The sequence below is a fragment of the Trichophyton benhamiae genome, assembly GCF_000151125.1.
Source record: "Trichophyton benhamiae CBS 112371 chromosome Unknown contig01293.0, whole genome shotgun sequence".
Lineage (NCBI taxonomy): Eukaryota > Fungi > Ascomycota > Eurotiomycetes > Onygenales > Arthrodermataceae > Trichophyton > Trichophyton benhamiae.
In genome coordinates this window covers 745,651-773,177 of record NW_003315113.1, presented here as the reverse complement: position 1 = coordinate 773,177, position 27,527 = coordinate 745,651, and the positions used below count along the sequence as shown (strand labels likewise).

Below are 27,527 nucleotides of genomic sequence, written 5' to 3'. Positions count from 1 at the left end.
GAATCAGGGAGAGATCGCGATCGGCTTGCGTTAGTCCCATGGCGATGACGCTGTTATGCAGAGACTCACCCTCCCAACGAGTCAGCCCAGTTGCAGATGAAATCGTACTCCGTACCAGCCAGAGAAATGGTAGATACACATACGAGCATGCATTACACCCAGATTTCCAGCCTGTGGACATACATAAAAGACATCACACAACAGCAGCGTTCATGCATGCATCTCCTTGAGCCACCGACGGCCTCCTCTGGGTCGTGCCCCTGTCCATGTCCCGTCTTGGACGGAGGATGAGGATGTCATCCTGACGTCAACCTCGCACACACTACTCCGTACCATCTTGCTCTATATATATACTTACACATGGACGGGTATATCGACGGAGTAAGTATGTCAAGAGTGATCATGCGGTGAAGAATTAGGTTGTTCAGGTGTTAAGGTTAAATTAAAGTGGAAGATGAACCAAGGTCCATAAGAAGGCTAAAAGAGACGGGAAGAGAGAGCGAGGGAATGTTGATAGTTCCAGGACAAGGCAGAAGCAGAGACAGTGAGGCAGGCAGGCAGGCAAAGGGAAGACCCGGCAGTTCTTCGTGGCCATGCCGTCCTGTTCAGCTACGTGAGTTTAAATCATGCTGGCTTCTCGTGCTCGTATTGACGTCTATCACGGACACCTTGCTTATTCTCGAGAGAGTTGCGAGATGGAAGACAGGCTGGCAGACAGACAGACAGGACAGGGCAAGGCAGGCCAGAAGATTTCCGAGAGAAACCCGAAAGCTCTCTGGGCCCTTCGACAGTCACGCTGTTCTGCTGCTTTTCTTTTCTCCTTCCCCTATCCCTAACAACTGGCTCCAAACAATCAGACACGACACCAGCCAGATGACGACGAAGATCCCCTACATATGTAACAATTATTCAGTTTCTGACTGCAGAAGGACATCAAGAGCACCAAGAGGCTGCCCATCCCGTCCATCGCCATCCACAATATCCCTTCGACTCAGCACCTCTCCCACTTGGCGCATGCACCTGCGTCTCCACAGGTTCTTTGCCCTGCTCTTCCCAACATCTGGGAGAGTTTTCGGAAGAAAACTGAAATTTCTCTTCCCTGGGATTGAACCTTATAGCTCACTACCTGCCTCTCTGTCTGGCTAGGTTGGCTTGCTTGGTCTCCTTTTCGCGCTGCCTTCATCCTCGTCCGCCCTCGCTCGGGTCCATCCGTTCGTCTTTCTCGTATGTATATACTTCCGTATGAGCGGGTGAAGGACGATATTTTTGGATCCTTACGGCCAAGCCGCCGCTCACGAGTACCAAGTAGCCATACTTAATACTGGCTTCATGGACCAAGAGACAACGAGAGGCCTGTCGACGGCCAAGTGCCCAATCCTTGACGGACAAGGACGGACCACCTCCCCCCCTTCTTTGCCTGAAAGGGGGACGAGAAATGTGAGCAATGTCATGCAGATAGCCGAAGCCCTAGAGCGTTCATTGGAGGATATACTGTCCCAAAGGGTCGCGGACAACCGAACTGTCGGGTTCTTACCATCGTCGACGATAATCGTGTGACAAGACGCTGTCAGCTTTTGTGTAAGGGAAATTACGGCACAGTCTGAGTCTGTGGATGGATGTGTGAGGGAGGAGTTGACCTGCTCGACTTGCGACCCAACACTCCAACACTCCATGCAGCCGCCTCTATACTTGTCACACCGGCTACTTCGCCACTATGGATCGTGCCACAGATGACAGCCGTTGGCTCTACGGAATAATTGTATACATCTAACCCACTATCGGACAGGTGTAACGACTACCCGCAACTGTCTGAATAAGATTATGATGTGTCCGGTCTACTGGCATCCTTCGACCCAAGGAAGGGACTGTCTGCATCCCTCCTGGTCATCCAACAGTCTGTCTTTCGGGATTCCAACCCCTGAACAAGAGAAAGAAAAGGGCCGCAGACAAAAACCTAATGGGCGGTGAGAAAAGGACTTTTTCCTTGCCTACCGACAGCTTCTAGATTAACTGAGTGTGCCTTGCTAGGTCAGAGGAGAGGCTGGGAGGTTGGCAAAAGGACGAGGGGGAAGAAACCATCACTTACGCCGTCTTATACATCCCCATGCATGAGATGAGTATAACGAACCTGTCATGAAAGAAAGATAATAAGAATAGCAGAAGCCAAAACATCACAGGAAGAAAAAGAAACAAGATATCAGGAATCCGGTACGCTGGACAAAGAACGGATTTATACGATGCACAACTTCACCCTCTCTCATGGGCGGCCCAAGGCTCTGGTTAATCTAAATCCCGACAACGACCAGAAACAACCCCAGATTGCGTATCCGGAGAATGGGAGCAAAAAAAAAAAAAAAGGCTATGTGTGTAAGTAACTCTGGAAGTACTTCTCCTCGACAAAAAAGTACCGCAGTCTCCCTTCGTCCCAGTAGAAGTATTTATTAATTGAAAACCCCTGTCCTTTATAAGCCGGCCAAGTCTCACCAATCGTAGCAACATTCCAAAGCCCGGGGCGTCAGGGGCCATAGCAGAGATTGTATATATGCCTCTATGTCTGGGCTGAAGGAGAAGAATCCATAAGCCCAGGATGCGCGCATCAGTACATCCCGTCCGCCAAAGATGCCTGCTGGGAGGGTCCCTTCAGCTGGTCCAAACAACCAAAACGGGGTTGTTTTGTTTTAATTCTCCCACAGAAACGAGGTATTATTATTAAACTCCGTCTCTTGACTTTTCCTCCTCTCTTCCTTGTCTTTTTTTCTTGTTTGTTTTTGGAGTTAACTTCGTGGGAAAACGTCTTATCTATCCTGCAAGGCTAACGGTTTCAGTAGCCGGGACGAACCTAGGGGGTGTTGAGGGTGAACCACGGTCAAGCTGGCTGAATTACTATTATTATGCCTGGCCACCCCTTCTCGAACATGGCCAGAGAAACCCAATCGACGCCTCAAAACTAGTCATGCGGGCCCCAAGAGCGGATAGTTTCGCATGAAGCTGAAGAGAGAGCGTGAAGGCCAGCATGTCCGTCGTGTAGGTGAGAGCTCGGTACTCCGTACACACGGTAGTATATCGACAGTACTCCGTAGTGTTCTCCGTATTCCATAGGGAATAAGTATACATATGAGAATCTGATCTTCCTCCCGTTCTCCTCTCCAGCAAGGCCACCTGTTCGTCGCAGAAGTGCTCCGTTAAAACGGAGTCGGCTCCTTGCCCGTCCCATCCCAGCTCCTGGTCCATATAAGTAGTACAAATCTGCTCTGTCAACATCCGACACCCCTGAACGCCAGCATATAAACCCCAGCCATTATATTCTAACCAGGTTAATGCGCTGCGCAATATTCTGCGGATCTCAAATTGCGTGATTGAAGATAAAATAGCCTGATCCGATCCAGACTTCTGGGAAGCCGTCCCGGCGATGTCTAGCCCCTGGCCCGGCATATAGGACGCTTAATATAGCCATGGTCTGGCAGGTGTGAATATATGTCAAACCCCCGGTCAAAACACAGTTCCGCGGCAGCCCATCACCATGCTTTGCAGGGAGCGGCCCATAAAACTTGGTAGCAAGAGAACAACGGGTGGAAGGGTCCTGTATTACGTTGTAACTCACGATGCCTGGTGCCATGCCATGTTGTTCCCCTTTTTCACAAGGTTTATCTTCAGCATGGGATCGATGTCAGTCGTTAATCAAAGGTGCCAGAGAAGGCGCCTCTTTTTTCTTAGACTCGAGAATCATCCTTCTCCATGCATTTGAAGATTCTAATTCGAACTGGACATGCTAGCAGGCGGTATTCGAAGAAGAGGCCGCCCCTCCCCGACCCCAGATGATTTCCGCCTGACAAAAGCTATCCCTGAGCGACTTCCACACTCCCCGGAGATTAAAATATTCGTACCTGATTTCTACAGGCTAGATCTTCAAGAAAAGGCGACCTCCAATCCCATCGGCTAACTTGAAGTAACCCCCTACTCTCTCTACGGAGTAGTCTCCCCATATACATGGAAGCCATGAAAGCCACCGCAGAAGGATCTTCCGGCTTCCTCGTCTCTCGAAATTCCTTGCCAGCCAATGGAAGTACCTACAATATCTGCTGTCCGTCTTCCTTGACAGATTGTCAACCGTGCTATTTTTGCATCTCTCTCTCTCTCTCTGGTTGCCTGGTTGTCTATCACCCACTCAATCCCAACCCCAGTCGGCGATGCCTTGCCCAGGTCCAGGCTTGAGCGGGATGGAGCGAGCCCGTCTACGCGGAACGCATAATATATTGGTGACAGCAAGAAAGAAAATGTCTTCTTTTTTTTCTTTCTGATTGCTGCATGTTTATCCCGGATCGTTTGTTCCCACTCCTTGTTTCGTCCTTGACTGTTCACGTTCTGCTTTGTGCTCTGGAGCTAAGATTTCCCCCTCAAGTTCGGTAGCTGTGATCTATGACTATATCGCGACCATATTATTACTGCGTTGCGACTTGATATTATAGTTGGCAGATCATAATTGAGTATTAGAGCACAAACAGACGAACGAGATCGCCTGAGGAAGATGGATTTGACGAGCGAGAGTAAACCTACCTTACTCGGCCTGAAGAAATGCAATTACCTGCGCGTCATCAGCCAGCGCCTCTTCGGTACGATCCTAATTAAGCGAAACTGTATACATTGAGCAAGATCTGGTCTGATTGAGCCGGTAAACACTCCTTGAGGGGTAAATCCTGACTCTGGCCGGATGAATATCCAAAAACAGGTGTCTCTCGCTGATTTTTACCGTAAGCTGTACAATGTGGCGCCAAATCCTAGGCCGACTTGCGCTGATATTTGAAATTAACCATCACGATAACTCGCGAGTTGTCGGCGCAAAATAAGCACCCGTCTTGCTTCAAGGTGAAAGTACGTTGATCTTCTGGGCTCAGAAGCGTTGCTCTGGTTTTATCAGTCCTGTCTTGGAGAGTTGACTTGGGGATAGGTCGATATCAAACATGTCAGATCCTCACCAATAGGCAAACAGGTTCATATTGCATATGACACGGAGTGTGCTGCCTCTTACGACTCAGCTGGGTAAAGTCGGAAGCCAAAAGCTCCCACATGAAACCTTTTTTGAGACACAGAACGCAGCACTCTTCTTCTGGCCCCAACGCTCCCAGATAAATCAGCAATGCAAATGAGCCGGCTAGGGAAACGTTGGCCCCCTCTAGCAAACAGGGATGTATAGGTAAATCTACAATCCCTCATTTAATGGCTCGAAAGCTTTGGCTGGGTGTTTTCGCAAGCGTCATTTCGCCTCACTTGTTGCGATTTTTGCAGGTCTACTTGGTATCAAGCGTTTAGCCCGAACACGTCCGTCACAAGTAATGATAGCCGTTCTTAGTAGCGGTGACCTCAGCCGTCTCGAGTGTCTGATCTAAGATCGTCGCTCCGGAATAGAGATTCTATCATCTTTTGCGGGTTCTCGCAGCTGTCGTGCGAATATTTATGCAAGAATATCTTCTCTGTACAGGAATCACGAAAAATCGATAGTCGTTTTTCTTGAACCACAGAGCTAGGTTAGGTCTGCATAGTAAATCTCAGTCATCTGAGCCAATATGGATACCCCATTTTTGATGCTGGAATCAAGTCAGAATCGATAGAAGTTCCCGCGGAGTGCTCCGGATACCCAGACACGGGATATGTCCTCGATCAGGACTCATAGGTAGCTTCACCAGCTCATCAGCAAGATTACTCGGTATGAGCAGATCAGTTGTGGTTCCTGGCGGTAACACATTCCGAAGGCCATGTTGAAATGAAAGCTCACGTGCTGGCATAATCCCTTCGGCGATATACAGGGGTAACCTGAATTGTGCCAGTGGCACAGAGTGATGCTCTTTGAATCCCATTAGTTGACTTGGTGCTGCATATCGATCAATAGATCTAATGCTTGTAATCACTTCTGTTTGGGAGTGATCGATACATTTTCCAGGAAAGTGACGTGGACGGCAAACACAAGACGGTATGAATCATACCAGCCAATGGAACTTTTTACACACGTTTGATGTCACAGCCTCATCACTCTGCCCAGATGGATGCACCGCAGCTCATATATTTACGTATACGAGCGGTTGGGCTGTCAAGTTACCGGGCCCCACCGCAAAATCTTCTATATTCTGGTTTCTCCTTCCACAGGAGGACAGATAATCACAAAGCCATAATATCTCAACCTGGGCAGACGTTATGGTTGAGGAATATCCCACTTGGGAAAGGCCATGTGTCACAGCAAGTTGAATGGTCCATGGAGAATGACTCAAAATAAGGCTCGGATTTCTTGAAAACCGCATACCAAACCTCAGAGGTATACGTGTGGCGAGCTGGATGAACCATGGGCTCTGGATTTTTTTTTTCTTTTTTATCAAATGACCAACATAGGAGTTGCATGCAGGTGTTAACATGAAAGCGGTCTATCATGCACAGGAATGGAGTATAGGATGAACTCCGAAACCCAGACGCAAGATGTCCATGGCGCGGTTGATCGTGTTTATCATGCAAAGAGTCCCGATTGCCAGGTTAGGCAAGGGTATGAGCCATGGGCTTTCTCGGAGAAAGGCAGAAAAAAAAGGATTAAATTCGCGATTGTCATGCGATGCAGCATCGTAAAGGGAAACTAGATGAGTTGGTAAACTTTCTAGTTTCCCGATGAGGCGGTGTGAAATTCGATTGGACTGTGTCTAAGCCTTAAGAAGATCTTCAGAGGCCGCGTGAATCCCATGGGCGCAGCAGAAGAGCGTATTAGTTAAGAGAGGGAGAAAAATTTAATACCCAGGTGTTGCCTGTTGGCGTAGGGCTAGGGTGGCTGGTGGTTAGAACTAGGATATGGTGAACAGGCAGAGAGCGTCATATTCCAGAAGGTGTTGTACTTCGTTGGGTCCAGCGTGTATCGAATACAGTATGCTTTCGCCATTATTGGGAGTGAGAGGAGCCTGAGTTCATGACGGTCAGCAAATGAATGGCTTTCACAGACAAAGAGCGTCTAACCGCTTCATGTCAAGTGGCAGTTCTGTGAGCTTACCTCGTCCTCTACCTGAACATGGAGCAACACAGCCGAGCTCTGATGAGTAAGGGAACATCAACATCACCAAACTTGAAGCACTCGGCCGTCTGACCATGGAGCACTTCCAGATCCGTGGAGGCATGATCCTTGTTCCCCATCCATGCCTGCGGTGTTCGAGTGCTTGTTGTTGTTGTCGTTTGTCCGAGTTGTTTGTCAAAAACGCCAACAAACAAGAACCCCATCATGTGACCAAGACCGCCTAAGATCCCCCGTCCAAGACCCCCTTTTTTGCGGGTATTCGCATCTTCTCCTTTTCTTCCGTTGCTCGCGATTGTTGTCGTGGTAGCTGTCTGTTTCTGTTAATAGCGCTGGTATTATCTCTGCCTTGTACGGAGTACCCTTTGTTCAATTGTTGGCTGGAATCGCCAGGTAGTTAGCCTTGGTTGGAAGACATTCAACATATATCAAAGCCCAAGATCAAACCACTATGCACAAGGACAAACCAAAACAAAGATCTCAGGGGATTGTCCTCATATATGAGCAGTTCCCACGCTAATGAAACTTACCTTGATTTTCTATATCCAGCGGAGGGTCTTCACTCTCCTAAAAACATGGCAATACCATTTTCCCAGCCAGCCATAACTAATAACATGAACGCATTTATATACAGTGGCACAGCGATGCATATTATGCATTTAGATGCTTTTTACTTGGTCGTCCATCTTTGGCTGCTTCTCCCGGAGAACTACCAAATCAGCTCAAGGCACCCTTAATATAGTCTTTCAGTTGTCCCCATCAAAGGACAACGTCGAGGCTTTGATAACCATCAAGGCACAAGTCTGCGAAGCTTTGTCGTATAATCTCTGCGTGTAGCTTTGATATCAAAATGAATGGACTTGTCTGTTCAAATTCAAACAAACAAGCAACAAAAACACGCACATACTTGAAATGTATATAACAGGGTAACTACACGAAAAAACTACCCTGTCCACTTCAATGACGCTATATATTAAGCTCACCATTTACTAAATGCATTCAATAGCAGAGAGATTGAATTTTCAGATTTGGCGTAAACTAGACGCAATTTATTACTAGAACCCAGTCTCATCGACAATATCTCAATTTACCATGGCAAATAGCCCAAGCAGCCATAGCGCCAATACTTCCAACGAGAATAGCCGCGGAAGGGTGAGCATAATACTCTAATCTTGGTTTCCCTTCTTGCACTTTTACTGACTACAATTAGCTTAGGTTGTTCTACTCCGATTGGGGTCTATATTTCAGAAACCCAGCACTGGTTTCCGGAGGCATTCGGAACGGAACAGGTGTACTGTGTTATAGGAACTGCATTTTGACTGCCTTACTACATCAGCCCCTCTTTGTTAACTGGTTGATGCTCCACTTGCTGAACCATAGGTTAGATCATTCCGAGGATTGTGAGAAGTGTTTCGTCTGCTTACTGGGACGTCTGGTTGACGAATATTGGGCACCAAACCCCTCCCTACAACTGGAAGTAATCCTTTGTCGATTATGGAAGGAGTGCAGCAAATTCTGGGATACCCGTTCCACGGACCAACAGGATTGCATTGAGTTCCTGACCAGGTTGATCTCCCAGATCGACAACTCTACTGATACGGGGGATATACAACATATATTCCAAAATGTCTTTAAATACCGGAGCACTTGCCAAACCTGTCAGTACACCAAGTATTCCGAAAAAGACCATTCATGGGTGCTGGGTGCTTCTCCACCGGAACAGAGATTGGGATCACTCGAGGACTGCATTCAGGAGTATATGAAGCCAGAAGAAATTGCAGGGTATCATTGTGATAACTGTGATAGCAACTCGACTCTTCATCGGGAGATGTTTATCAAAGATGCCCCTGAGGTGTTGGTTATCCAGATTACCAGATTCAAGGTATCGGAGAGTGGAGAGTCTTCTAAAGTGACGGCTGAGGTTCAATTCGCCGAGGACCTAGATCTGACGGAAAGGCTGCTCCCACAGGCGAGAGAATTCGGAGATAGTCTTCGCTATCAACTCACTTCGGTTATCGTCCACCGCGGTGCCACAATAAAGGAGGGCCATTATATGTCATATGTCAAAGGACCGAGAGGCACCTGGACCTGCTTGAATGACGAATTTTCCTGTGAAACCGACATTAACGTCATCCTTAGGTACCAGGATGATAATAACGTTCCGTATGTCCTAATATATAACAGGCTACCCCTTTTTAGAGGATCACCTGGGGCAATTAACAACGGCCCAGCCATTGCAGGGAGTTATTCGCTCGCTGGAAGAATTGAGCCTTATCTACCAGCCCATGCGAATGAGACGCCTTCGGATGAACGTGGGGTTTCAAAACATATTATTACCCCTGGGCAACCCCAGACTCAGCAGGGTGAAGAAGCTACCATGGAAATAGGTGACGGCTCGACCGACTTGATTGAAGTCTTGCGTAGCTCAAATACTGGTCCCTCTGGCAGCCCCGACTCGATTTTTCGGTGGGAGGTCCAGCCAGCAAAGGTCGACATCGAAATCACCATGGGCGGAAGGGTCTTCAGAGGGGCCGTTCAGGGTCTGTTTGAAAGTGGGCAAAAGCGGCCCAGGCCTGACGACTTGAGAGAAGCCGGCGCAATGCAGGAGGGTAGTGTGAACTCACCCCTTCGCCTCTAGGGGGTAATAATGGGAGGAAGCAGCAGTGCCTCCCGGTAAAGAAGAAGTCCAAAGGTAGCCGGTCAACTCGTCCCAAGGCCGAGCACAAGGAGAGGACTTATCCCAGGTGGATAAGTACTGGGAGTGTGAAGCTTGGGGAACACGGGAATGGACATCAAATCAACGCTAGGACAACTCTTCTCCTTGCCCATCAGGCTATTTCTGGCGTGCTATAGGGTGCGTATGGGGATCGGAGGTCTGTGTTGCAACTTTGCAAAGACGTTGGGTCTCTGGAGGATTCGGCCTATCTATTTTTATAGAGTTGATCTTGGTTGTTATAGGCATGTGAGGGGGGGCCTTTGTATGTAGTTATTTTGGCTAAAATCAAGCATCAGTTATAATAATAACTCACTAGTTATGGCTATGGCCACAGACATGCATAAACTAAACTGTTGCAAGGAACATATCTTGGACAAAGGCGCTGCTGCTACACGGATGCTGCATAGTTAATGCTGGCAAGCTCGTATAAGTTCTGAACCCTCTCTTTCCACTGGATCGACCACTCGAGCAGGCAAGGGGCTGCGTTTCGTCCCTGGCTCCAGCTCTCCCAGACCCAGATTCCCATTCAACCACCCGTTCTCCCAGCTGCACGGGTTTTAATTAACGCGTCCGGGGAAAAGGGATGCTCGGTGAAGCCAGTTCGATGTCAGCTCTTCGCTCCGGGAGCCCAGAGAGCTCGCTCCCCTGTTCGTCAGTCTTTATCACGGGCCTTATAAGGCAGCTCGCCGCCTGTAGCCGAGCCCAGGAGCCTCTAGATGGTATCTCTATAATACCGGACGTTGAAGACGACGAAGGAGACACACTGAGAAACCCATTATCGCAGCTGCCGGCAGATGTTGTGGCAAAGGTGAAGCCGTTGGTGCTGACATTGCACTGCCTGTTCCCAAACGAGTTGCTTCCAGCTCTTGATATCCTCGACCGGGATCTGATTACTAGATACACTATCAAGCCCCGGAACAGTGGACCCCCGGGAGAGGCCATATGCCGTCCAGAGCACGGGGAAGATGGAGGAGAGATAGAGGTATACTGTGGAGATGACCCGAGGACACAGCGGCAGCAGAGGCGCGATATCAACAGAGACGATGACTACGAGGGCGAATGTTTTGATAGCGAGATATATTTCGTCTTGTCTACAGCTGCGAAGAGGAGACCTGGAGCAGAGGAAGACAATCACCGTCAGCAACAAGAGACCGAATATCAGGTTTGTCTTGATGCATGGAACTGTACATGTCCTGCGTTTACGCTGGCCACCTTTCAGGATCCTGATCCGGAGATGGATGAAACGCCGCACCAAACAGAGGACCATGTTGAATTACTGGTGAGGAATGAGCCGGTTGATACCACTACAAAGAGCAAAAACTGGGTGTTTGGTGGGAGTCTGACCCAAAGCACACCCTGTAAGTCTTCTCCTTCGGGCTGTTGCTTCATGCATGATTCACCATCCATTTGCAAGCATTTACTGGCGTGTACACTTGTATCCCAGTGTCCAAGTGTATTTGGTAGCAAAGTACGGAGATGTGAGATAGATTCTTGGGAGTTTGCGGGAAAGCTTGCGGCATGAGGAAGAAAGGTGTCAACCATAAGGGATATTTTACAAAAGTATATATAGCATGGCTCCGGTGTTTGAATTAGAGGTTTAAGGAAGCAACGTTAATTCAATGTCATTATATTTCTGATCCAGTGCGTCGGCCCATTCCACAGAAGCTCTATTGGGGGAAAGATACATGCAATATTTGACATATCGCTGACTAGTTCCAATTATTCTCTGAGAAGGAAGTAGAAGAAAATTGGAGTCGAAGAAGACCAAAAGGAGCGAAAAATGGCAGCTCCAAATGTATGGATGTAATCCATTATTTCTTCTTCCCCTTCTCATTCGAACTTGGCTCGTCCTTTGTATCTGTCCCTGAAGCGGAGCCCGATTTCTTATTCTCGTTATTTGAACTGGCACTGGCCTTCTCTTCCTTTCCCTCTTCCTTCTTTGCCTCTCTTTCCTCCTGCTGCTGACGATTCTGGATCTTATTTTCTATCAAGTCGTGGAACGCAGTTATGGCTCGAATCAAACTGCTGATGTAGATGGACATAAGCTGATCGTTTGTTTTGATGTTCATGGCACGGGCAAGCTCGGTGTTCTCGATTTGCTGTTCGGCGCCATTGGCACCGGAGGAAGTGCCTGGTTTGGCTGTAGCGAGGTTTGGCAGGAGGTTGAATACATCTTGGAGATGACCGAGGATGGCGTGGTTGACGGGGAGGTCTCTGTCTAGTACCTTCTCAAGATACTGGCCAATATCCCGAAGCCTAAGATGAAGGCCTTGTAGAGACTGAAGTTGTGAGGTTATTCTGGTGGAGAGGGTGCCAACTGCAACATCTCTAATATCTCTTAAGAGATGCTCTACACCTATTTCCTCGGCCTCTTCAGCTTCTATTATTGAAGGGGTATGAACAAAAGTCTTGGACGTTGTTGTTCCGTCCTACATGATCGATGTTAGCTTGCGAGTTCTCGGGACAATCGAGCCACAGAGGAACGCTGGATCTCACATCTTTGATCTCTTCAACAGCAAAGTATGCATCGGTAGGCACCCCGACTTCCTTCGGCTGCACGTCAATAATGACAAGTAGAGGGTTTGGGTTGTATCGTTTAAACAGCTCGTTGATCTCTAGATCCGACGCTCTCAGCTTCGGGCCGGAGTGATACCATCCAATCAGTTTCTCGCGGGCGTTAATCTTCTTGAACATATCATTCATAGACTCGACGAAGTTGTGGTCTAAAAACCAGACTGAAGGGTCCTTGTCATCTTCTTCGAAAGGTACTATATTGTGGAATGAATTGTCAGTAGGGCTGGAATACAGGGCTCCGCTGCTTCAATGTATGATAATAACTCCGCGCATTCATAGCACGTACCCGCAAAACTGTTGGACACGCGGACCGTTTTCCCATCATTCTGGCCGAGCAATACACCAACCACTCGCTTTCTAGTCCCCTTTGCTGACCGTCCATAGTGGTCTGCTGCCGAGAGAAGAACTAAGGGAGCAACGGTAACAGTTGTGGTGACGAGGGAGAGGGTATCGGTGGTAGTAGCAGGCATGATGAAATGGGCAAAACGAGGTCACTAGAAAGACGGAGGGAGGAGGTAAAGGTAAAAAGAGGACACAGCGAAAAAGGTATGGAGACAAGCAGCCAACGGTGGTAAATAGCTGCAGCTCCTCGCCTTCGTCTGCTTGTTTTCTGTCTGTCTGTCTGTCTGCCTGTCCGTCTTCCGTGTTGACTTGAAGCTGCCCCAGAGCTTAAGCGCAAGCTTTTGGGAACAGAGCGGCATGATGAGTAAGCATATCAATGACTAACGATTGACTAAGCTTCTATGATTAATACTCTCACGTGATACTGCTCTAGCCCGTGACTGCTGAGTCATCTTTGCCGTGTGCCGGCTTTAAGCTCGTCGCGCTGCAGGTTGAAACCAACCAAGAGCGGCAAGAAAAAGCAAGCATCAGGTTAATCCTCGCCGACGTTCTTCGTTTCTCTTCTTCGGATCTGCTGAACGCTCTTCTTCCTTTCCTCTCCTCAACCTCTCCGCTCTTCATCTGCTTGCCAATTGCCATCTCAGAGTGAACGCGCTCTCGTCCGGTTCCTGATTCCAAAGGATTGTTCATATTCTTTGACCACCTTCGTCCTCGGCTCACAATGGCCCCAGCTAACGGCGAATCGATCGATGCCCTGAAGGACCTCATCAACAGCTTGGAGTCCCGGATAGTTGGATTGGAGAAGGCATTGCTCAATGGCGGTCATTCGGACTCCAATTCGGCTGCTGAGTCGATGCGGATGATCCTGATGGGCCCTCCTGGTGCCGGTATGTAGCATCTTGAATACATGTCCGCCTTTGCCGAAATGTTCGACTGACCACCGTGGCTCCCAGGCAAGGGAACCCAGGCGCCCAAGATCAAGGAGAAATACTGCGTGTGCCACTTGGTATGTTTATCTTTGCCAACCGACTTGTTTATACCCTAGTATCGTCCATTGTCGCTCTAACAACTACATACAAGTCTACCGGTGACATGCTCCGATCACAAGTCTCCCGCCAAACTGAGCTCGGCAAGGCTGCAAAGAAGATCATGGACCAAGGTGGACTTGTCTCCGACGAGATTATGGTCGGCATGATCAAGAACGAGTTGGAGTCGAACAAGGAGTGTAAGAAGGGGTACGTTTTACCGCCATTTTTTTGGGACCATGGTCCAAGCTTACTGACGCAACACTTTTTCCCCCTTGCCCCTTCACAGTTTCATCCTTGATGGATTCCCTCGTACAGTTGCTCAAGCTGAACGACTGGATGACATGCTTCGCGAACGCAAGCAGGCGCTGCAGCATGCTGTCGAACTCCAGATTGATGATAGTCTTCTTGTTTCTCGGATAACGGGCCGACTGATCCACCCGGGCTCTGGAAGATCTTACCACAAAATCTTCAACCCACCGAAGAAGGAGATGACCGACGACATCACTGGGGAGCCGCTTGTCCAGCGCTCTGATGACAACGCCGAGGCATTGAAGAAGCGGCTGGCCACTTACCACGCTCAAACCGCGCCAGTTGTTGGATACTACAAGAAGACCGGTATCTGGAGTGGAATTGATGCCAGCCAGGAGCCTGGCCAGGTCTGGAAGAGCATTCTCGGAGTCTTTGAGCAGAAGCAGTCTCCAATTCTTAGCAAGATCGGCTTGTCCAAGTAATTCTTCTGAGAAGCCCCATACAAAACCACGGCCCCTACCTCCTTTTTGTTTCGCATTCGCCTCCTCGGTTGTCAGGAATACGTGTCTACGACTCTCTATACATGGGATACCATTTATTCCCCTATTTTGAGGCTTTTTGTTGCTTTGGTGGTTAGGAACTACTGAACGTGTATAGACCTGCGGGATCTGGTGCTCTTGTATACTGTATGTTACTTGTTAGAAATACAATGCATCTGTTCTATTGCTTCTTTTTTATGAGCAATATATTCATATAAATGCATTGTATTCTCTCTCTCTCCCACTACCTGCGCCCTTTGTTTTCCTTGCTCCCCATAACGGGAAGTTCCTGTCCAGAAGCACCATGCAGTGCTCTTTTTAATGCAACTTCAGTGGAGTCTTCTGGTCTACTATCTTTCTACTTGCATATTATTCTATCGCATCTTTTCTTCATGGCCTCAGTGATCCACTGTCTATCTGGTCGCCGACTAAGCAGCTAGACATATCAGTATCAACTTCATCTTCCCCTCTTGTTTATCACAACATCACATCCACTGCAGATTTCAGTTTCTTCCTGGTCAAAGTCTTTGACTACCCCTTGTTTCTTTAGGTCTTTCACAATCATATCACTTCGAGAATAGCAATGGGGTGTGTACTCTCCTGCTCTTGTCTCCGTTCTCATGGAGAGCAGGCTCAACCGCACAAGTACGAGATTGGGAGACCAACCTGGTAAGTATTTGGCTCAAGGGACACGGCTCCTCCTCATACGCCCTATATATATAAATGCAATATGGCTAATAAGAGTTGCTTTCTAGCCCTTCTACTACTGTTGATATCAGCTTGCTAAACTTGCAGCGTAAGTACTACAGATATAAACCCCTCCAGTGGACTGTCCAGGATAAGCCTCCATGCTCCTTTTCGTTTGTGCTACGACTATTTGACGCCAATTTTTGCCCTCTCGAAGCCTGTGTAAAGCAATCTCCACGTCAAAATACACGCGTACTTCGCGTTTGCTTGGTTATTTCTCTTGGGGGTTAACTAACTGTTCGTTTGGCTACAGCGATTCACCCGGAGGATCCAAATAATGCCTCGCATCCAGCACTTATCATGCCGATGCAGCACTCCTTGGACATGGAGTTGATCACTGCCGCAGCCAGATACGCCGACGAGAATAGATCTCGCGTAAGTCAACATGAAAATCCCGCGCTTTTCGCTTCGTGGTGAACTTTAACTACTTCTTACACTCAAGCAACTAATATCTTCACAGCGTAACATCCATACCAACCCAGAGGGTGTAATCGGCCATGCACGTACGGATAGCAGCGTCTATGGGTCTGGAAACTCGGGTTCCCCTGACGTTCCAACTCCGCCAACAGGTGCTGCCACTAAGACGGGTGCGGCAGTTACGGAACCAGCTCCTTCGCACCAGGGAGCTGAGGCAGTTGTCGATGACGAGCCTGATACTGCCACTGCCAACGTTAATGATCCTGACTTCCCCAACACTGCAAAGGCTCCTGCCACTGGCACTCAAAACCACCAGTAACCTCATAAAGCATGCCTTTCATTGGCTCGGAGGAGAATTCTTCTTTCGATCTTGACCGCTTCGTATCATGTTACTCTACCTGTTATTGACTAAATGTCTACGGCCCCTTGTTTTTGATTCCAAAGTTGTGTGGTTATATCTGTGCCTTGTACCTTTCTGGGGTGGAAAACCTTTGAAATTTGACTGTGTGGCGGGTACTTTCTTGATGTCATTTGCAGCTTGGCCGGTGTTCTTACATGGGAGGTTCATGGGGATTTGTTTTTAGTGGCCACTACAAGTATGAATTAGATTATTTTAATCAATAACTTTCTCTTACCACTACTCAACATATTCAAAGTCATATGCCTCTCTAGGTAATATTAGAGAGTTCTATCATGGTTCTGTGAGGTTAGTTTAGCATTAGAGATGATTAAGGTTACAGCCTCCCGCGTCCGCTAGTTAGCTTATTTTGACTCTCACAGAATTGATTAATAAAGTAGATAAAGATGAAGAGAGCTTAAATATATATATAAAACCATAGGAGTTATCTTATTTCTGTAATTCCTATTACTACCTAGGGATACTATCTCTATCCCATTAATATTAGTGTAAAGTACTTTGTATGGGAGAAGGCCCTATAGCGAAATAAAAAGCAGGTCTATTCGCCATGCAACTGAAAGAGACTTAGGCATTTCCCGCTGTGTGTAAACATGACTGAAACAAATATTTAAAGGGGAAGATGACAATGCAGATGGGATATATGGATATCGGAAGTGTAGATTGGGGGTAATCAGGGGCCAGAAAAGCACAAGGACATGATGATGGGTGTCTGGAGAAATCATATGGACAGTGGAATGAAAATTGTTATTCCTTTTTTTTTTGGATAAAGTCGCAGAGAAAGGGTCATGAAGCTGGCTCGGTTTTAATTCTGACGCTAGATGTAGAGAAATCCGAATCCTATAGATTGAGTACAAAATTAGTAAACGTTGTAATATATTCTACATATCAGGACATTAAGAGAATATGCTCACCTCTGCTTTTCGTTTGCCGAGAACGGAATCCGGCGTACTGGTTCGGCCCCGCGATATATCGGCATTTGCACCTGTGCTGCCATCTTTTGTGACCTCTGCATAGCAACTGGCGTGATATATGCGATTTCCAACTTTAATAGCATCTCTCCATATCCAATCTTGCGCTTCTTCAAACCAAGTGGACTCAAAGTTCTCCTGACATATTGGGCAGGGAGTGTTGCGAAGCGTGGCATCATTAGGAGCGTGGATCCATCTTTGCTGTTCTGCCTTTTTACCTGATGCATCTTCGTTATTGGATTTTCTAGCAGCGACAGACGCATCGTCGGCACCAATGTCATCTTCAAATTCTCTGAATTTTATCCAGTCCTAGGGTGCATGTTAGTTACGCTAGAGAGTGGAACACACCAAGCTGACTGCATAAACTTACGCGCTCGTCGAGATACCAGCTTCTGTTCTGACTTCTCTTGGCAGCCTCGTTTATCCGTAGATTTGTTTTGAAGTGCCAGTCTAGATGTCTAGCCTTCTTGTCCTTCCCTTCCTGGGTTGAGACGAATCGGCGACCGCAAGTTCCGCAGCGGTTCGGTTTATCTTCGTACAAGCAGGAAATCAAATTTGGGCGAGGTCTGGGGATATGTCGGTTAGTCAAAGCAAAATTTAGGGATAAAGATACTGGTGGCACTTACATTCGTATCGAAGCAGAGGTCATTGGAACTTTAATCTTAACACCTTGAGAATTTGTGTTGGCAGGCACTGGAGTATAAGGTGGTTGACCTGGAATGATGAAGGGGAGATTAGGTGGTGTGGTTGTAGGAGTTCCCGTAGCAGGAGGTAGAAGGCCACGAGCTCTCAATGACGCTATCAAGGGACTTTCGGCTAGGGATACAGGCGGTTGTACAGCTGCTGCAAGTGATGGAGTAGGAGCAGCCGGTTGGGTATATGGTTGAGTTTGCTGGGTTGGAGTAGGCTTCTGTGCGGTCGCCTTGATAAGTTCTGCAAGAGTGTTTGGGTTCAGTAAAGCTTGGAGGTTTGGTTGCGGTGTCTGGGCAGGTACTGTCCCTATAGGAGGTGTAGAGACCGGGGGATGTGGGATATGAGCAGGCAAAGCAGCAGGTGCAGGGGGCGGTGGTGTTGGCTTTGCGCTGGAGGCAGAAAGCTGAGACACCTGGTCACGGATCTGTTTTAGCTGTGCATCAGGTAACCGTTGCTGTTGTAGAATGTTCTGTAAATCTAAAAGGGCCTTGAGCTTTTGCTGAACTGCGGTGTTAAGTGGGTTAGCAGTGAACTCGAGCCGTACACTCATTATCAACGAGTCAACGTCACGATGTAAGGAGGCTAGGTTGATTTGTTCCTGTGGTGGTTGGTTATATAGTGGTTGATTGGGCTGCCTATAAGTTAGCAATCTATGCATAGAATATCTGCATGGGATTATGACTGGCCACTTACATATCCATGGCCGTTACTCGGCATTTGTTGGTTATTATAACCGTATCCGGGAGGGTATCTGGGGCCACCCTGGGGTGGTGTAGGGGTATTTCTCCATATTGGCGGCGGTGTACCTATACCCCTACCGAGGCTCATGGCTTCCTGTTGGCTTCTGGACTGTTGTTGCTGAAGGGCTGCTGTCCTAGCTTTGATCAGAGCATTCTCGATATTCCGAGTAATCTCAGCTGGGAAGACAGGCCTGGGATCCAAAGAACCAGGGACAGGTTCTTTCCATGTCTTAAGCATCTCGTCTAACTTCTTGCGAGTCTGCGAGTCAACGAGAGTATAGGCGTTCATGAATGTTTGATATAAGTTGCGGCCCAGGAACAGCGTGTAAGGAGTCCCTACATTCTTCACAACTGAGTCCACTACATAGAGAGCTGGTAACTTTTGAGATGGTGGTGTCTACAGAGATCAATTAGAATATAACTTCGCTCCGGTTTTTTTTTCTTTTCTACACCGTCTTCCCATATTCGAGAGTAGCATTATCCAACAGCGCAAAGTACTTATGCAGCCTGAAAACCCAGATGAAATGGAAAGCAAAGGGGAAGACAAGAGAAAACAGCAGAGACGGGAAAGAGAATTGGTACCTACGTTTCGTATGTGATTCTCCAGCACTCGGGAGATGGCCATGGCATGTTCAGTGTTCTCCTTTGCAATAACGGTCAGATTGCTTATTTGGAACTTGTCATTCGATGTGAGGTCTTCCAGGGAGTTCTTATAGTCCTCCGCAACTTCGTCAGAAACGAGGCCTGACATGATGGGTGGAGTGTCGGTTGAAGTTGTTCTTCCAATAGAACAACTCCGGGGTATCAAACACTGAAAAGAAGGAGAAGAGAAAAGGAAAAGGCAAGGAAATCCAAGGGGTGAGATGTTGTAAAGTAAGCCTTCGACTATGACTCGTTTTCCTCTTTGTCGGGTAAGTTGGTCTTTTTTCTCCTCTGTTAAATTTGTTTTCCTTCTTCAGCTGCTCTTTGTGCTTTTTTCTTTCTTTCTTTCTTTTTTTTTCCCTTGAGCTGTAATTTTGTAGCTTATAATCAAGCGGATAGAAAGGATAGGTAGAGACACAGGACAAAATATTAGAATGGTTGCTAGCTATTCCTTGCAGAAAACTCGGATGGCGAGCATGTAATAATGCCAGCGCAATATCCTAAAATCGGGAGCCAATATAACCGCCCACTTCAACACTTATACGGCCCTAAATCCCTGCTCTGTCTACCCTCGGCTTTCTTTCTTTCTTTCTTTTTTTTTTTTTTTTCTGGTTTCTTGCGTTTTGTATGTGCCCGTCACTTGCTTCCCGGCAGCAGAGTGACCTCAAAAAGGAAAACACACTAAGAAGGCGGGAGTTCGCTGAAAGCTCGTCGAGGGAAAATAGAACGAGAGGCGGTCGGTAACGAGGGCGAGGATATGTGCGGTCAACGGTGGTAGTAAAAGGAGCAAAAGCAAAGGGCTGATGTGATCTGAAGAGGAGCAAGTTATAGACAAGCAAGGCAGTAAAGGCGGAGGTAGATGAACTTGAAGCAGGGTGAGACGCAGAAAACAAAGGGAGAAAAAACTCCGAAAGATGGAGCAAGAAGAAGTGCGTGTACAACCCCCGTCTGTCCTCCCAGATATTGTTGTGTACTCTGTATTCACTGCTTCTCTCCGGCTCAATAGAAGGAGTGTTACTCCGTGTCTATCGACCTGATGTGCGCCGTCGTCGTCGGTCGTGTCGTCTTCTTCCGCGTTCGTGCTTTTCCCGTCGTCGTTCTTCTTGCGCTTTTTCGAGGCTGGGGAAAGGAAACCTCAGCACGTGACTAACACAAGCTTAGTCAGATACCCCATGACATGTGACGTCACATGACCACCGGCCAAAAGCGGGAGTAAGTGGGCTTAAAACAGCAAGAAACCCCGAATCACGTGATGGTTCGTCCGCCCGCCGCGCCCTTTTTTTTTTTTTTTTTTTTATATTTTCATCTTGTGCCAAGGCCAAGCAATGACGTGAAGCGCCAAGCCAAGAAGAACCCGCGGCTAACAGGGCGAAAAGAGCGAGCGATAAAGCAGCGAGAGGGAGAGCCAGAAGGGGGAAGAAGCAGCAGCACAGGGAGGGAAGCCAACGTCAGGGCTAAATAACCGCAGGATAATCTTACGGGACGGGGCATGGAGAACCAGGCCTCGCCCGCCAATATACGTAAGGAGCGCTCTTATATAAGGTGAGCTAAGACAAGCCTAGGCAGATGCATAATTCTTCACTCTTGCTGGGCAGGTGGGAAAAACCCTATATATATTCGAACCAGGCGGGAAGGGAAACGAAACATCTTAGTCAAGTTGCTGCCCCGTACGCGAAACACCAAACGACGACCGACCAACATCCCATCGTTCGACCGCTCTGCACGCCACCGCTCAGTCTCGACTGCGAACAACCAGCCAGTGCGATACAGCTGTCCGCCTATCTTCTCAAATGAAAGTCTCTCTCGCTCTCGTTCTCGCTGCTCTCGCGCCCGCTATCATGGCAGCCAACATGAAGTCCGTCATCGTCAGCTTCGGCAGTGACGCCCCAGATTCCGTTGTCCAGAAGGCAAAGGAGGCCATCCTCGCCGCTGTAAGAACCCGATCCTGACATCAATATATCATCCGTTCTCGGTCCTGCTCCCTTAGATGCAAGCCACTGACCATATTTCTTTTTCATAATGTAGGGCGGCAAGATCAATCATGAGTACTGTAAGTCATAGACTATCGATCCTCTCCTTCCCCTATGATGCCTTGCAGAGAGAAACATCGTTTTCGCTAACCTGCGCCGTCTCTGCAGCCTTGATCAAGTACGTTTGAACCCGCTCGGCTTTGAGGAACAGCGTCTCCGCTCCATAACTAGTTACTTCGCCCTACTAACGCTTGATATTTTATTCGCAGAGGATTCTCTGGCGAGATGCCCGAATCCATGATGGACCAAGTCAAGACTCTGGACGCCGAGCACCCAGCGACCATCGAGGAAGACCAGGTCGTCTCAGTCAACGTCTAGACGGATCGCCCTGCCTCTCACCTCCATCCTTGTACAGCCATACTACTACACTACTACTACAATACTCCGCTTGTTTGCAATATCTCTGGTTTCCTGGCAGTTCTTGTTCCATTTCTCTCTCTGTCTTTCCCCTTTACCTGTTGCAACCACATGGTGTCAGTACCATTAAAGGGGGCAAAGAGCCTTAGTTTTTCTGTTTGATCTGTGGATATAAATACACTCGCTTTATTGTGTCTCATTTATACCAAGACACCAACTTGAAATTGGAACTAAACCCCAATTTTTCTATGCACCGGACTGCATAATGCTCTTTATATATAAATGGGCAGCAAACCAAGGATAATGTAATCAACCATATTGTAGATATCGCCATAATGTAGATATCTGTTTATATCCTATTATTACGGTTCCCTGTAACCATGTCCAAATGTCAACGATTGATCGGCAGTTGGATAATAGTGGCCAGGGCGGCTGGTGGGCTGTCTCGTTCTTAAGTGCATGGTACACGTTTAGCTGCAGCTAGGCTTTGGCTTCTGATTGACCGTCGTTTTTCCCCCCCAAAGTGGGCGTCTCTAACGTACACCGATAGTTTTTCTCGCTTCCTCCCTGCATCATCGACAGCATGGAGCCCGCTGTCTGGCACATATATCATTAAATAATCATACTTGATCTCTTGCCGACCCGATTTCCACGCTCCCTCCCTTTTCAAAACGCCACATTCCCTCGAGTGACCATGCCAAACGAACCCGAAACCGCAACGCTCCTTGAATGGATCAACAGCTTCCCCCTGGGCACCTCCATCCAGTCCTCAGACGATTTATACGACGGGGTGATACTCTGGGAGATCCTGCAAGACATAGACCCCCACGAGTTCTTGGGTGTTCTTCCAGAGAGCTCGCCTGAAGACCACTGGGTGCTGAGATGGCAGAATCTCAAACACTTGCACAAGCTGCTGCTGAACTATATACGGAACCGATATGACGGAGAGATACCTGCCGGTCTCTCAACAGACCCCGACCTCAAGTCGATTGCCGAAACGGCCTCGACAAAGGAGACCAACCGGCTGTTGAAGCTGTTTCTCATGGCCGCCATCAGATCCCCTGGAGCCGAGTCGTACATAGAGCGAATGGTACAGCTCTCAACAGCAACACAGGAAGGCTTGAAGGGCATAATAGAAGAAGCACAGAACCCCTCACAGGACCGTCTGGACCAGATAAATTATGAGCAGGATGAATACAAGGCACGTCGTGACCTGGCCATGGACCCAGAGCTGCAGTTCGAGGAACGTGTTGGCAAATTGCTGGTCGAGAACGATAAGCTATCAAATGAGAAGAAGCAGTTGGAGAAAGATCTGGAAGAGTTTCACCGGAAGGATGTACGCCTTCGAGAAGCAAACGAGCTGCTGCAGGATAAACTAAACATCACAGAAGACCGTCTAGCAAGACTAAAGTCTGGCAAAGCCGACATTGGACCGAATTTCAAGGGCTACGAACACCGGACGCAAGATATAATAGCCGCACAAGAAACTAAACTGACGGCTGCCCAAGATGAAATCGACAGCTTGCGGATATCACTCGAGACTCTCCGTGTTAAAAATCAAAAGTACCAGACTCTGCAGGACGAATACGACGAGATCAAGATTGAGCGGGACCAGCTGGCTAGAAAAGCCAATGCCGCTGAAAAATACAGACAGAAGCTGCAGGCTAGTCAGGACTATGAGAAAGAAAATCAGATTCTGAAGAACAAGGTCAAGGACCTCCAGCAACATCTGAAAGAAAGCGATACACTTCAGCGAGTTTCCGCTGCTCGAGAGACCGAGGTTGAGAACTACAGACGACTGGTTGCGCGTGTCGAGCAGGACAGACATGAGATTCAAGATCTGAAGAAGAAGCTGGAATTCGATAATCATGCTCTTACGGAGAGGTTGCTAGGTGCTGAGGAACAGCGGACACGGGATGAAGATACTATCGGCAGACTGCAGGAGAGGATACGAGAGCTAGAGGGTCTCGATAGCAGTCCAGCCTCCCCCAGACCATCCACTCCTAAACCGCACGGCTCCAGTCTAGAGCGTGATCTGGAAGAAAGTGGAAAGCGGGAAGCTCAGCTGTAAGTTAAACACCTTTTCCTCCCATTATCTTTTGGCTTGTGGAATGTGGTCTTACATTTACTAACTTTTCCTAGTAATGCTGAGAACGAGGAGCTCAAGAAGAAGCTTGAAAATATCTCAATTGTTGACAAAGCCGTTACCGTACGTTATCATGTTGTTTTACTTCATTAATTGGTTGATGACTTACTCTTTGGTGCAGGAGACACCCGATGACGATGAATCTGAGGCTCCAGGCGAAAGAAAATGGAAGGATGATTTCTATCAGTGTTCCCTTCAGACTGATGCCGAGCTCAAAGACGCGCATCAGCGGTTGCATGTTGATTATACCATCATGCGAACAAAGATCGTCGAACTTGAAGGTTTACTTGAAGCTACTAAGCTTGAGCTCTCCGATGCCAACATGAAGTGTAAGCCAGTTCTCCTGATAACACCATTTCCTACAGTAGCTAACTACGTCCAGTGAGCCTTGTTAACAAGGAGAAACTCGAAATGGTGAAGGAAGTAACGGAGGTTAATTCGGTCGAGCAGACTGCTCTACGAGAGAAATGTGCCGTGCTGGCTGCCACTGCCCGAACTCTCACCAGCCAGCTTGAAGTTAGGCAGCTCCAGATGAGCGAAATATCTCGTGAGCGAGACAACTTGAGAAACACATTTAAGCAATCCGACACCAAGCTTTCTACTGAAGGAGAAGCTTCCCTTGAGGAGATGAAACAGCTCCTCGAAGAGGCTAATGCTGTCAGGGTGAACGACACTACAGATGACGATATGACCAATGAGTTCTTAGAGCGACTTGCAGAAACAACTGAACGCAGTGCAGAACATCTTGCCAGGAGAGCTGAGGTTAGTCCTAAACATTTTTATTTTACTCACCCCCTATTTTCTTCCCTTTACCACTACACAATAACCTCCCTACTTTACACCTAATTTCCCAACCTTCATTCCGAATTCCAAAGAACCCCCTAGGGACCAATCCCAGAGCGGGCTCTGCCTTGAACTGGAGAAGTCTCCTCTTAATCCAAATATAAATGGAAAGAAAGAAGAAAGAAGAAAATCCCACAATCGAGACAGAGGTTGACCCGAACCAGGTCAAGAGCCTCGTCGAGCTCTGGCATTGGTCCCTCCTCTTCGCAGGTCTCATCTATGCCTATGACGCTGTTAACCCTGGCGCCTCCCTAATATGTTACATCGGCATGTTCATGAACCCCGAGTTGGGATCTTGTGGCTAATCGGATAACCAAACAACAAACAAATTGGGTTTGTTTTCCTTTTATTACATTCTCAACAGCATATGAACCAACAAAATGATATCATCGAATCTTTGCAAGAGCGGATTAGGCACTACGAGCAGTTCTCTGCTGATCAGGAGGAGATCAAGGCTAGTAAGGAGAAAGAGGTGCGTTTCCCCCTTGTCTCTTTTGCAACTTAACAGCACAAACAGGAATACCTAATGCGGGCATCAACAGACTGAATTAATGCAAATAATTCACCGACAAGCACGAGAAATTGCCCTTATCTCTTCTGCATGGTATGACTTCCAGTCGCGGCTACAGAACGGCAATATTGTGCTTTCTCGTCACCGTGGTGCAGCCGGTGCAAGTGCACACCATGCAGAAGCAAACCGCACATGGCTAGGAAAACAGAGAGCTCTGGTTGTTCCGAAAGCTGGTGGCCGGTAGATGTTTCAGGCAAGATGCGAGGAATTGTAACATTATGCATACACGGTTGGATCAGACGTTGCTTTGAAGGGGATGTGAGAAGCGGGTAATAGACATTACAACGCAATCATATTCTATTTGATTTATATGGGTAGAAAGGCGACTTGACCATTTATATTTCCTTTGTTTTGGATTAGATACCATCATTGCCGCGAGCGTGTTTCGGTTTCATTTGTTTTTTTTGGGATTTTGTCTTTACTTTGAGAACACTATAATACTATATCTCTACCACACTATCGTAGATGTTGAATATAGCATTTATCTATATAAACTGGACCTCCTCTATAGGAATTATCATTGCCTTCTTTTTTATACACTATCGTACAATTAAGTTGTGACGTGTCTCTCAAAATACAAAAGTAGATATATATAAAAAAGAGATTACACCCACTCCTTTGGATGTTTGAGTACCTCCATCAATTCCTTCTCCCTCTCCATACCCTCAACATCCTCGGACTCTACACCATCAGTCCTTGTCCCGGACACGGGGTCCATATATACCCATTTCGCAGTTCGAGGTAAGCTCATCAGTATGCTCTCAATCCTAGAGCCGGGAGTACGCAATCCAAAGCTCGTTCCCCGATCATGCACAAGGTTGAATTCCACATATCGCCCCCGGCGAAGCTGCTGCCAATCCTTCTCCTGCTCTGTAAATGGCATATCCTTACGCTTCTTTACAATGGGGACATATGCAGGCAGGAAAGAACATAGACCATCCGTGACGAAAGAGAAAAGACGTTCCTGTGCTTCTTTGTCTGATATCGAGGCTGAGGCCGGCGAAGACTGGCGAATGAATTCTGTATCAAGGTCATCAAAGAATATTCCGCCAATGCCTCTAGCTTCATTTCTGTGCGTGAGGTAAAAGTATTTATCACACCAGGCTTTGAATTTTGGATAATACGACGGGTCATGCGTATCACAGACGTCCTTTATCGTTTTATGAAAATGCTCACAGTCCTCGGGGAAGAGGTATGATGGGGTCAGGTCAGTGCCACCGCCAAACCACCAGTTTGTCTTTCCATTGAGAGCATCCTTGGGGTCAGATGTTTCGAAGAATCGATAATTCAAGTGAACTGTAGGTGCCATAGGGTTCTTTGGATGAAGGACAAGCGATAGTCCAGCGGCAAAGAAATCCAATGAATCGACATCTGCGGAGACGAAGGATTTATGGTCCGCGCGCATCTTCTCAATTGCGGGACGAGGTAACTTTCCATATACGACTGAGACGTTGACACCAGCTTTTTCGAACACGTTCCCGTCCTGCAGGACGCACGATATACCTCCTCCACCATTGGGGCGGTCCCACTCATCTATTGTAAATGCGTTGCCGTCTATCTTGGAGAGTTCGTCGATGATGCGCTTCTGTTGCTCTTTTATCAGTTTCTCCATGCGCAATCGCATAGGAGAAGAAGATGTTATTTCTGTTTCACGCCTGGTTTTTTCGTCAAGTTTGGCAATGGATGGAGCTTCGAGGGAGATGGGAGCGGTAGAAGTCTACAGCTTTCGTTAGCAATTGAGTTTAATATACACAGTTGTTAAGAGCCCGAACCGTAGAGTATAACGTCAACGCTGTCAGAGCCGTCGCAAAGCCAATGAAAGGCAAGGCCCTTCTAGAGCTTCCTACATTCCTCCTCGCTATGCTATGAGCATGGCGCCGGGTGTTTTGGAGACACTGGCATTGAGCCAAGGGCAGACGGCGTAACGCCCTGGGAAAGATCGAGGATATGCGAGTAGTCATGAGGATATCCTAATATAAGTACTTTTCAAACAGAATTGATTGAAGAAAGCAACTGTCTTAGGCTCCGTTAAAGCACATAAACACAAATGAATTTCCAGGATGGTGTGTGTCTCGTAGATTTGAAGGACTTTATATGCTTGATGTATGCCGGATCAGGCCATGTCAGTGTCACGTGATATCAACTCTCTAAGCTCGGACCACCGCCCTGGAACTCTTTCTCACCACGACTTTGAGTGAGCTCATGTCCTCCGTACCCGCGGCCAGAAGAGAGGCTCTGAGAATGCATCAACAAGGCAACACCGATAGTTGGAACCTAGGGGAGAGAAAGGCGATCATGTGTTAGGGAGATGCGAGTCATTGTTAGGCTGCCTGCATAAAGTATTTGGGCAGCCTTGATGTCCCTGTTGATCGAACAATGTCGACAACTACCAGAAGCCTATCACCTATCAGCAAAACGCGATGAGCTGCAGGCCCGTCTGTGCCCCTTGTTGCAACCATGACTCCGTTGCT

At 47.7% G+C, this 27,527-nt stretch overlaps 10 protein-coding genes across 10 annotated transcripts; 7 read left to right on the top strand and 3 right to left on the bottom strand.

The window, feature by feature from the left end:
* Positions 1-626: 626 nt before the first annotated feature.
* ARB_04234 (uncharacterized protein) lies at positions 627-836 on the top strand (the record flags this gene model as incomplete). The annotated part of the gene is made up of 1 exon (XM_003017308.1): positions 627-836. The coding sequence occupies one exon, from the start codon at positions 627-629 to the stop codon at positions 834-836; it is 210 nt and encodes a 69-aa protein (XP_003017354.1).
* A 7,557-nt stretch (positions 837-8,393) lies between these two features.
* On the top strand, positions 8,394-9,674 carry ARB_04233 (ubiquitin-specific protease, putative; the record flags this gene model as incomplete). Its single annotated transcript, XM_003017307.1, has 1 exon — positions 8,394-9,674. One exon carries the CDS (start codon positions 8,394-8,396, stop codon positions 9,672-9,674), a length of 1,281 nt encoding a protein of 426 aa, XP_003017353.1.
* A 661-nt stretch (positions 9,675-10,335) lies between these two features.
* Positions 10,336-11,274, top strand: ARB_04232 (uncharacterized protein; the record flags this gene model as incomplete). The annotated part of the gene is made up of 1 exon (XM_003017306.1): positions 10,336-11,274. One exon carries the CDS (start codon positions 10,336-10,338, stop codon positions 11,272-11,274), a length of 939 nt encoding a protein of 312 aa, XP_003017352.1.
* Positions 11,275-11,563: 289 nt separating this feature from the next.
* Positions 11,564-12,796, bottom strand: ARB_04231 (uncharacterized protein; the record flags this gene model as incomplete). Its single annotated transcript, XM_003017305.1, has 3 exons — positions 11,564-12,181; positions 12,249-12,520; positions 12,613-12,796. 3 exons carry the CDS (start codon positions 12,794-12,796, stop codon positions 11,564-11,566), a joined length of 1,074 nt encoding a protein of 357 aa, XP_003017351.1.
* Positions 12,797-13,389: 593 nt separating this feature from the next.
* ARB_04230 (uncharacterized protein) lies at positions 13,390-14,427 on the top strand (the record flags this gene model as incomplete). Its single annotated transcript, XM_003017304.1, has 3 exons — positions 13,390-13,555; positions 13,636-13,903; positions 13,983-14,427. 3 exons carry the CDS (start codon positions 13,390-13,392, stop codon positions 14,425-14,427), a joined length of 879 nt encoding a protein of 292 aa, XP_003017350.1.
* A 1,104-nt stretch (positions 14,428-15,531) lies between these two features.
* ARB_04229 (uncharacterized protein) lies at positions 15,532-15,967 on the top strand (the record flags this gene model as incomplete). The annotated part of the gene is made up of 2 exons (XM_003017303.1): positions 15,532-15,606; positions 15,692-15,967. 2 exons carry the CDS (start codon positions 15,532-15,534, stop codon positions 15,965-15,967), a joined length of 351 nt encoding a protein of 116 aa, XP_003017349.1.
* Positions 15,968-16,959: 992 nt separating this feature from the next.
* Positions 16,960-19,218, bottom strand: ARB_04228 (uncharacterized protein; the record flags this gene model as incomplete). Its single annotated transcript, XM_003017302.1, has 5 exons — positions 16,960-17,343; positions 17,405-17,600; positions 17,661-18,358; positions 18,421-18,864; positions 19,054-19,218. The coding sequence occupies 5 exons, from the start codon at positions 19,216-19,218 to the stop codon at positions 16,960-16,962; spliced, it is 1,887 nt and encodes a 628-aa protein (XP_003017348.1).
* Positions 19,219-22,190: 2,972 nt separating this feature from the next.
* Positions 22,191-24,790, top strand: ARB_04227 (microtubule binding protein HOOK3, putative; the record flags this gene model as incomplete). Its single annotated transcript, XM_003017301.1, has 5 exons — positions 22,191-23,563; positions 23,639-23,705; positions 23,764-23,971; positions 24,025-24,404; positions 24,602-24,790. The coding sequence occupies 5 exons, from the start codon at positions 22,191-22,193 to the stop codon at positions 24,788-24,790; spliced, it is 2,217 nt and encodes a 738-aa protein (XP_003017347.1).
* Positions 24,791-24,852: 62 nt separating this feature from the next.
* On the top strand, positions 24,853-25,240 carry ARB_04226 (uncharacterized protein; the record flags this gene model as incomplete). Its single annotated transcript, XM_003017300.1, has 2 exons — positions 24,853-24,957; positions 25,028-25,240. 2 exons carry the CDS (start codon positions 24,853-24,855, stop codon positions 25,238-25,240), a joined length of 318 nt encoding a protein of 105 aa, XP_003017346.1.
* Positions 25,241-25,660: 420 nt separating this feature from the next.
* Positions 25,661-26,668, bottom strand: ARB_04225 (uncharacterized protein; the record flags this gene model as incomplete). The annotated part of the gene is made up of 1 exon (XM_003017299.1): positions 25,661-26,668. The coding sequence occupies one exon, from the start codon at positions 26,666-26,668 to the stop codon at positions 25,661-25,663; it is 1,008 nt and encodes a 335-aa protein (XP_003017345.1).
* Positions 26,669-27,527: the final 859 nt, after the last annotated feature.